Source organism: Ranitomeya variabilis, chromosome 2 (genome assembly GCF_051348905.1).
Source record: "Ranitomeya variabilis isolate aRanVar5 chromosome 2, aRanVar5.hap1, whole genome shotgun sequence".
NCBI lineage: Eukaryota > Metazoa > Chordata > Amphibia > Anura > Dendrobatidae > Ranitomeya > Ranitomeya variabilis.
The window spans coordinates 1,005,568,344-1,005,578,442 of NC_135233.1; the positions used below are offsets into that span (position 1 = coordinate 1,005,568,344).

Sequence of the window (10,099 nt, forward strand, 5' to 3'; positions counted from 1 at the left end):
AAAATACTGTGCATGCTATCAGTTAAAATTAACAGCCCTCTATGGGATGAGGAACAAAGGTCGTGATTTCTTGTGGACTTTCAGACCTTTTCATCTGATGAGATGAGTAGAGGCGATCCATGTAACTAAAGAAGTGAATCCATATAAAAAAAAAACCATGCTATGTTGTGGACACTAGCAGTGGACATTACACTATCTGTAGTGATTGATAGAACATGTCTGACCTCTGTTTATCTTGTTCTTCATTTACAGCAACCTTCTTTAAGGAGAGCTGTGCCCCCGGGGCTGACGTTAATTCTAACCTCTGCAAACTGTGCATTGGTGACCCACAGAAATCTCTGGATGGCACAAAGTGTTCCCCAAATAACAAGGAATTGTACTATGGCTATCATGGAGCACTCAGGTATGAGTCAAGATGTGGGAGACAGGTGGTGGCTCTCAGACGCTGGTGTCAGAGGAAAAATACCAATAAGGATGACACAAGTTTGTTTTTTTAACGTTTTTGCAGACTTTTTTCTTACATTTTTATTATCTCCTTCCCAACATATAAAGGACTATAATGCCATATGTCAGGACTTTTGATGTAAGCTCAGATTCCTAACTTTAGTGGATACGGGCAGATAATGGCTTTTTCTGGCAGGGTCTGCTTTTGACAGCAGCTGGTGGAGCCAAGCTCTGCCCGCTCGTAGCCACTATAACGCTTCTGTCAATTTTTTTCAATGAGATACAAACTTGGAGGGAAAGTGGATATATATATCCGTGTTGCCAGGATTCCAATAAACGATGGGCGATCAAAATAGTATGGATGTGGTTTTTATTCGTTAACGTGTTTCGAGGTTTTCATGCCTCTTCATCAGGACAAACCACAATGGTCATTGTGGTGTGTCCTTTCCCTTCAAGTTTGTTTCTCATCACACTGGTGGATCTGCAGTAGCGTGTGTCACAAAGTTAATACAGGGGTGGGACTGTCAAAACTACATCAGGTGAGCAAATCCTGTTGTTATTATTTCTCCTGTAAACTATATGAGACCCTATGGTGCTTATTGTCGTTCAAGTTTTTACTTCATTTGAATTTTTGTCAATGGCATTTAAAAAATATATAATTGGGGGCCCACTGCTCCACATGATTGCAGGGCCCTGATTGGTTGCCATGACAGCCAGGAGGCTGCAGAAGGACCCCATGACTATCATGACACTGCTACTTTGACAATCAGCCTCTGTTATTCATAGGAGTGGTCTTCACTATATACTGTAATATTGTGGTATTGCAGTTTATAGTGCAAGGAAAAACAAGCCCTAATATATCTACAGTGGCATGTAAATGTTTTGGCACCCCTCGTCAAAATTACTGTTATCGTGAAGAGTTAAGCAAATTGAAGATGAAATGATCTCTAAAAGGCCTAAAGTTAAAAATGACACATTTCCTTTGTATTTTAAGCGAATATATATATATATATATATATATATATATATATATAGTCATTTTTTACATTTTGAAAATCGCAAAAAGGACAATGGGCCGATGTAAAAGTTTGGGCAAGTTATGTACTCAGATAAATGTAGCCAAGGTTTCAGACCTTGATTAGCCTGTTAGGGATATGGCTCGTTCACTGTCATCATTAGGAAAGGCCCAGTGATGCAAATTTCTCAGCTTTATAAAAACACAGCCTCCTCTAACCTTATGCCAAAAATCAGCAGCCATGGGTTCTTCTAAGTAAAAATGAAAATGGTGGAGGCCCATAAAGCAGGAGAAGGCTATAAGAAGATAGTAAAGCGTTTTCAAGTTGCCCAGTCCCCAGTTTGAAATGTAATTAAGAAATGGCAGTTAACAAGAACAATGGAGGTCAAGATTAAGTCCAGAAGACCAAGCAAAATTTCAGTGAGAGCTGCTCATAAGATTTGTGATGTCAGGACAACATTTAGTGTCCTTTTTAGGATCAAAGACCTAAATGCAGAGTGGATTCTCAGCCTGCAAACACACCACTTGGAAACTTGATGAACCAGTCAAAGGGGGTATCTCTCCATGGCTACCCTGGACTGTGGTACCCAGTGTTTTAAACAGCTGGGATAATATCCATTCCAAGCCATTATGGCAGTATTAGGCCCATAAAAGCATGCCAGCTCTATCTGGCCATACTATATGTGGTTAGGACAAGCCTACGTAATAAACAAATGGCTTGAAATGCCCCCATGTAATGCAAAGATGTACACTAGGTCAGGAGCCTTTCTTACACAGTGGCTTTCCATGATAACGCATAGAAGGTGGTTCGTTTCTGCCTCCCCCTATAAAATCCATATGCTTTGATTTGTAGGACAATGGTTGTTATGATTGTATAATTAAACATCCAGTAACAGAAGAGTTCCATTGTGTTTGCCTAGTTTTAAGGAGAAATCCATCTTAACAAGATCTTTTCATATGTCCATATGACATGTCTCAAGAAGTCAGGTTGGTCAGATTTATCTCATCTCCTACTAGCTCTCCTTGAAAAGAACGTACCTCAGGAGAAATAAGATAGAGGGAGAGTAATGGTAGTGCTCACCTGAGGGTTGTGTAGAGGCACAGAACCTATAAGAACCTTAAAGGGATTGTCAGGTCAAAACAGATAAGTCAGCCATCACTCTGTGTGACTGCAGAATTATGAATTCTGCCAGTTTCAGACCTGGGACTGGTGGGTATGTGTGAGTTATACATACCCCAGCCAGTGGGCACTGCCTCGCTCTCCATAGACTTGTATGGAGTGATGCCGCATACTCTAGTTGGCCATGCTTACTAGACGCCGAGTCACTAGATGGGGCGCAGCCTCGGCTCAATACAAGTGTACGGAGCAGGGATGGGTCCACTGGCCAGGAATATGTATAACTAATACAAACCCTCAGGTCCCGGGTCTGAAACCGGAGGAGCCCCACAGCGTACAGTGCGTTTCCACTGGGGATTTATAAGTCTGCAGTCACACAGAGTGACTGCAGACTTTACCGGTTTTGACTAGACAACCCTTTAAAATCCACGGATACAGCCACCGGACTGGAAGAGAAATTCTTCCAGACAGCAATTCACTTTAGTTAACGTAACATACCTGTGCTGCCTTTGCGGAAATAAACAATCCTCGAAGATTAAGGTTTTTATTACACCAACGTGTTTCAGTGCCAAAATGCGTTGATGTAATAAAAAACATAATTTTATACCACTGAAGATTCTTCATTCCAACAAGCCAAGTCCAGGTACTGTTACACCAAATCACAGCTGATGATGGTTTTCTTATATTTCATATATAAAACAAATGCTTAAATCCCAGTGTAAAATTTATACTGGAGAAAAAAACATGATATATTTCTTCTGTTCCTCCGTAGGTGCCTTGTTGAGAAAGGAAATGTTGCCTTTGTGAAGCACACAACTCTATCTGAGGTCCTTGATGGTAAGTGAGTTACCCTACAATTACAGTACATACACATTTTTGAGAATTCAGTCTCCGCAGTCCCTGTTTTCTGGATCTGTCATGTTTTTGGTGTGGTAGATCACATCTTCTGCCAGTAGTCGGACTGGCGGAGACTTTATATCACAGACATTACATTATGCATATGTCAGATGCAGGTGAAAGTTATTTATTTCATGAGGCTTGGAAAACGCAAATAAAAAATGCTCTTCATTAATGCATCAGATTACATGGCCACACAAGCCTCATTCATACATAAATAAGAGGACACGACAAAGCTTTTGGTGGAAAAATAAGGCCGTGATGTGTATTTTTGGGTAACTCATTAATAAATAACAGTCCATTACCAAATAACTTAATCAGAATATGACCAAACACTCCAATATCCAAAAATCCATCCACCCAGAGACTGGGCGATTTTCCCACAATATAAACATCACGACAAGGAATAAATTAGGGGAGGGAGGGTGGGATCTTCTTTTCTTCAGTGGTTACCACAGACTGACTGAAATCTGCCAGCACCTGACAATATATAACCCCGGCGACAGCCCAGCAACGCGCTGACAACCAATTGACAGCCGTTAAAAGGGCGCCAACACAACTGGCTAAAGCCAGATTTAAATTCTGCCCAGCAACTGTAAACACCAGTTAAAACTTAACCCTTCATGAACCATATAATATAAAACATTGCTCTGAATAGTCTGTGTGACCATGTGACCTCCCTATATTCCCTTACTTACGTAGGGGGGGGGGGGGGGCTACCATTATTATTACTGATGTGTAATCAACACTTAAAGGATGTGTCTCATTAATTGTGATTGATAGTTATTTCTGCATCACTCGTACAAAGAGAGCTGTCAATCAGTGATAGGACCGAAAATCTCAGAAAGAGCAGAGGTTTATGTGATGAAAGCACCGGTTATACTGAAGCTCTTCTCACAAAACTATGTCAATCTACTCATCTCTATCATTTTCATGGTGGCAAGTTCCCTTTAAAGAAGAAATAACTTTATTAGTGAAATCCAAACAAATATGATGACATTTTGGTCCACATTAGGCCTTCGTCAGATAATTCACACAGTAAATATCTGAAGAGAAGTATATTGAAGAGCTGTATGGCAGGAGCAATATGAAACATCACTTACAGGGTCGCTGGTCTCTGCCTTTCCTTCCTGCACACCAGTTATTCTTCTGACAGTGCGCTCCTATGCCGACTCGTTAAAGGGCACCAAATACTGTTAAATAGGGCCTGAGCTGTACATTACAATAGTGTATTTTGTGGACCCCGATTCCCCACCTATGCTGCCAAAATACGTTACCAAAGTAGCCGTTTTCGCCTGTCAATCAGGCTGGTCTGGTCAAAAGGGCGTGGTGTCTTCCCCCAGATCTTGCTTAGTTTTCCGTTGGTGGCGTAGTGGTGTGCGCATGTCCAAGGTCCCGAATCCACTGCACAGGGGAGTGAAAAGAGCGCGATGTGCGCTATTTCATTGGTGATCGGTGGGGGCGGCCATCTTCCTTTGGCCGCGCGTGCGCAGAAGCGGCGCTCTGCTGGCCGCGGCTTCAGGAAAATGGCCGCGGGATGCCGCGCGTGCACAGATGGAGATTGCGGCGGCCATTTTCCTGAAGCCGAGATAGATGCGAATTCTGCTTCAGGAAAATGGCCGCCGCGATCTCCATCTGCGCACGCGCGGCATCCCGCGGCCATTTTCCTGAAGCCGCGGGCAGCAGAGCGCTCCATCTGCGCACACGTGGCCAAAGGAAGATGGCCACCCCCACCGATCAACAGGGAAATAACGCACATCGCACTCTTTTCACTCCCCTGTGCAGTGGATTCGGGACCTTGGGCATGCGCAAACCACTACGCCACCAACAGAAAACTAAACATGATCTGGGGGAAGCCACCACGCCCTTTTGACCAGACCAGCCTGATTGACAGGTGAAAACGGCTACTTTGGTAACGTATTTTGGCAGCATTGGTGGGGAATCGGGGTCCACAAAAAACACTGTTGTAATGCACAGATCAGGCCCTATTTAACAGTATTTTTAACTCATATGGAAAAAACGGGGTGACAGGTGCCCTTTAATTCTAGCCAGAGCCAGAGAAAGAGCGCACTGTCACTGTGCATATCACGCAGTGTCAAGAATCCACTGAGTAAATGTTGGAATTGACAACTGACACATGCTTAGCAGATCACAGACTAGCCCATTCCCTGAAATGGAGGTCAGCGATGATGCTTTGCCTCTGCCCTCTGGTGACAACTCATTTTACTATCCCAGCATGCACTGGGATTTTCAAAACATCAAAAAGGAAGTAGTAAAATAAATAAATAAAGCAATTAGATAGAATAGTGTGGGAATGGTGGAGAATTTTTAATAAACGTAACATAGATTAGAAAATAAAATAGATTATGACATTAAATAGCCATTTAAATTAACAGAAATTTTAGTTTCAGACCACCCCTTTACAGTTACAAGGAGTGTCAGCCCTCTCCTGCTTGATTCACAATGGCTGGTACCCTTCCCAAGCATCCACAGAGTGACTAAACTCCAGGACCAACCTGCACTGTCCTCACTCCATAAAAATAAGTCACTTTTTTTTCCAGAAAGCCAGAAAAAAAAATTGTTCTATCCATGATTTTTTTGATGGTGGAGAAACCTGCACAAATTATTATTACTTGTTGTTCTCACCAGTTTATAGCTGACAGTGAATGTAGCTGATGTCTTCATGTCAGAGTTATGGGCTGTAGACATTTATCGTTAATCTTAATGATTTACCATGATTATGTGGCCATAAATGAAAAGTTGTCTGTCCGTGATTTTTTGAGAGGTTTTCCAGAAATTTTTTTTTAGAAATCAAGCTGTCAATCCTCATCATAGAGTCCGCTATTTAGACATTGCATAGTGGTATTACTTGAACAATGGCTCCATTTGGACATTAAATAGTTGTAGTATATCGAAAATACATGGGAGCACCTAAAAGTATTATAAAATCACTTTCATGGCAGAATCAGAGCCAGAACTCTAAAGAGTGAGCTTTCTTTCTAGGTAACACAGCATGGCTAAACAACATGAAGGAAGAAGATTTCCGCCTCCTGTGCCCAGATGGCACAGTCAAACCCGTGTCTGAATATAAAGTCTGTAACCTTGCCGAGGTCCCATCTCACGCCGTTGCGACCATGCCAAGCAGAAAAGAAGTGGTTGTAAGGATTCTTAAAGAGCAGATGGTAAGATAAAAGTCTAAAGGCATGTGCACACGGCGCCATTTACACGCGGCGTCATTTAGATGCCAACTTACCCACTGAGTTTTTCATACATAACACACTTCAGGAAAATGCTGGCAGAGTTATTTCTTAAAGCGTCTTTTTTTGTCTTTCCAACATCTTTTGTGATTACTTAGGCACCAGCATTTGTTTTTACAAGTCATATATATTAATAGAGAGCCTCTTCCATTTAGAAACCGCCAGAAAAATAGTTGGGTCTCTTATTATATTCACTTGGCAGCTTTGGAAACCCAAAAGGGTTGAAAGATGTTCAAAAAGACTGAACAGCAAGTTGGTTTTACATTGTCTGAAAAAGTCACATACCCTAAGGAGGTTTTCCAATAGAAAAAAGTCACCTTTATCTTTAGTTAGAATTGTGCTCCACTCCCCACCACACAAACAATGTGATCTCCTTGCGATGCCAAATATGTACATAGTGCATTTCTCAAAAGTCATTGTAATCATCTTTTTTATTTACCTTTTTTATTTTATTCCACATTTCCTATTTTATCAACCATGTATTGAAAGCTTACGCTTGCTGCCCCAAATGAATGCCAACTGACAGTCATTTTGTATTTCCTCCATTTTTTTTACTATTGCACCAACAGTTGTCTCCTTCTCACCCAGCTCTTACTTATGGTTTGTAGCCCACTCCAGCTTTGTGCAGATCTATGATCTTGTCCCTGACATCCTTAGAAAGCTCTTTGGTCTTGCCCATGTTGTAGATGTTAAGAGTCTGACTAATTCATTGAGTCTGTGGACAGGAATCTTTTATAAAGGTGACTATGTAAAACTGCTGTTGTTAATGCAGGTAACGAGTTGATTAGGAGCTTCTAACTGGTCTGTAGGAGCCAGAACTCTTAGGGTATGTTTCCACATGGCGTATTTGATGCAGATTGGACCTTACGTACAGCCACAGCGTCCAATCCCCAGTGTCCAGATGTCACAGCACAGTGGATGGGATTTTATGAAATCCCATATACACTATGCGTACAAAGACTCAGGTGGCAAACCTGCGTATACGCACTTGCGCTCGTCTTTATAGAACGCAGCATGTCTGTTTATCTTGCGAAAACACTCAGTCTCCTCAAGATAAATAGCACCATTCTATGTATAGAATGCAGTGATTCCGCATGTGAACACATGCGGAATCACCGCGTGTAAAATAGCCGGCAGCGCTTTGGACGGAGTAGGGATCTGCTGCGTTCAAAGCGCTGCCCGTACGGACCATGGAAACATAGCCTTAATGGTTGGTAGGGGATCAAACACTTATTCTCACTGCAAAATGCAAATAAATGTATATAGTTTATACAATATGATTTTCTGGATTTTATTATTGATATTTTATCTCTCAATGTTAAAATTAACCTACCCTTAAAATTATAGACTGTTTATGTCTTTGTCAGTGGGCAAACTTACAAAATCAGCAAGGGATCAAATAATTATTTTCCCCCTGTATATATATATATATATATATATATATATATATATATATATATATATATATATATATATATACACACTGTATATATACTTATACAGTAAACAATATTAAATCATGGCACCCCTTTTCCCATTACATGAAAGCACCAAAACATATTTTATAAAGCTTTGTTTACTATTATATATTTCCAGTATTTTATATTGGATGATGGACAATAATTACACAAGTCTAAGTTACTAGAATTAGCCTCCTTCTCCTCCTACTGTAAATATCCATTAAACTTTTATCCTGCTTTGATATCTTCCTTTCAGCGCCAATTTGGAAAGAATAAGGATAAATCTGCCCAATTGTTCTACATGTTTGATTCTGAGGGACGCAAAGACCAACTTTTCAAGGACTCTACAGAATGCTTACGTGAAATCACAGTGAACATGAACGCTTTCCTTGGACAGCAGTACACCGACTCGGTGTCTTCTCTGAACCAATGTTCACAATCAGGTACCTAACCTATCTTCCTTTTCACGTTTATGATTTTTTTTCCTTTAGAGTCTCGGATTCTTAGATTCTATAATTCTAGATGAACCAACGCTGATGTAGTCTTGGGAAACGCAATAAGATTTTTCTTCTCGGGTAGTAATGGTCAGCCCAAAATATACCCAGAGCAGCCATTGACTTCATTTACAGCTTTTCATTCAGCATTTCCTCCATATATTTAGACAAAAGAGAAATTTAGGCAACCACCAGATCACAGTCATAAAATAAATAGATACAGTATATACGGAAATATACACAACTTTTGGGATGGAAACGATGCTGCAGAACTTCATGACAAAGAAGGCTACAGTAGGTTAACAGGGCAAACAGACCCACAAGAGGATCCTCACATGGTCCCAGACATTGATAAAGGCTCATGAGAAGTGACTATGTGACTTTGCCTTCCTCTGTGAATGTTCAGGCAAGTGATGGTCACATATAGACCCAGACACAGTTGGGCATGATTGTCTTATGATACTTTAGACAATTTAGAGGCGGACTTATTTATGCTGCTACAATGACTTTCCTCCACTTCTAACTTGTCCTTTGTGTCTTTTTCATTCACAGAACTGCTGAAAGCCTGCACCTTCCATACCTGCAAGTTCTAATGTCTAGTCCTGGTGAAGGATTGTCATCTATGTATCTTCACTTATCTCTTTGTTCTTTTCCACATACAAAGGAATATTCCACATTCACGACCTTGACACGTCTTTCATCTTTCAATAAATAGATTGAGATTTTCTTGTATAAATTCTTTCTTCATCCTTTGATCACCATCATTACCACACTGTGAAATTATTTGAATCTACAATTTCTAGGATATATACGAATTTTAGAGCCCGATTCATAACAGCATTTACACCAAAATTCTGGCATAAAAATCCTTAAAGTCATAAAGTTTAGGTGCAACAACAGGCTGTGCAAAATTTTGCGACCAATGGCGTTCTTGTGCTATTTTTGCCCAGCTTCGATCAAGGTGTACAGGGGCGTGGCAACCCGATCGTAAAACTAACGGCGATCCTTATGTCCCAAATCTTACTCCAGTCATTGGCTGGAGTAAGATTTGTGGAGAGGCACACAAGGAAGTTCACATTACTTGTCAGGTGCTCCCAATTCATTAAAGGCGTACATTTCTTAATGAGTAAGGAAATGTACCAGTGAGAAAAACACCATTCTTGATGAATTAGGGCCTGATGGTAAAAAAATAAATCTATATTACTTAAATGGAGCAGCTATTAAAGACTTAAAGAACCTGCTGTATTCAAATTTGAAACTTCACTACTGTCGTTCAACATAGATTATGAGTTCTTTGAGGTGAAATTCTGGGTTAGAGCATCATTTGATTAAAATGTTTATCTATAGTACTTGAAATGAGAAAAAATAAAGCTATGTTCACCTTTACAACCATTGGTTTAATGCATTTAACAAGA

The 10,099-nt window shown here is 40.6% G+C and overlaps 1 protein-coding gene across 1 annotated transcript in view; it reads left to right on the forward strand.

The window, feature by feature from the left end:
• The window catches only part of LOC143808507 (serotransferrin-A-like), a 49,725-nt gene extending 40,305 nt beyond the window's left edge, over positions 1-9,420 (forward strand). Inside the window, exons 13-17 of the mRNA XM_077291250.1 lie at positions 253-403; positions 3,349-3,413; positions 6,477-6,655; positions 8,447-8,633; positions 9,237-9,420. Coding sequence (XP_077147365.1) covers positions 253-403; positions 3,349-3,413; positions 6,477-6,655; positions 8,447-8,633; positions 9,237-9,277 — 623 coding nt within the window. The 3' untranslated portion in view covers positions 9,278-9,420. The remainder of the gene's footprint in view (positions 1-252; positions 404-3,348; positions 3,414-6,476; positions 6,656-8,446; positions 8,634-9,236) is intronic.
• Positions 9,421-10,099: the final 679 nt, after the last annotated feature.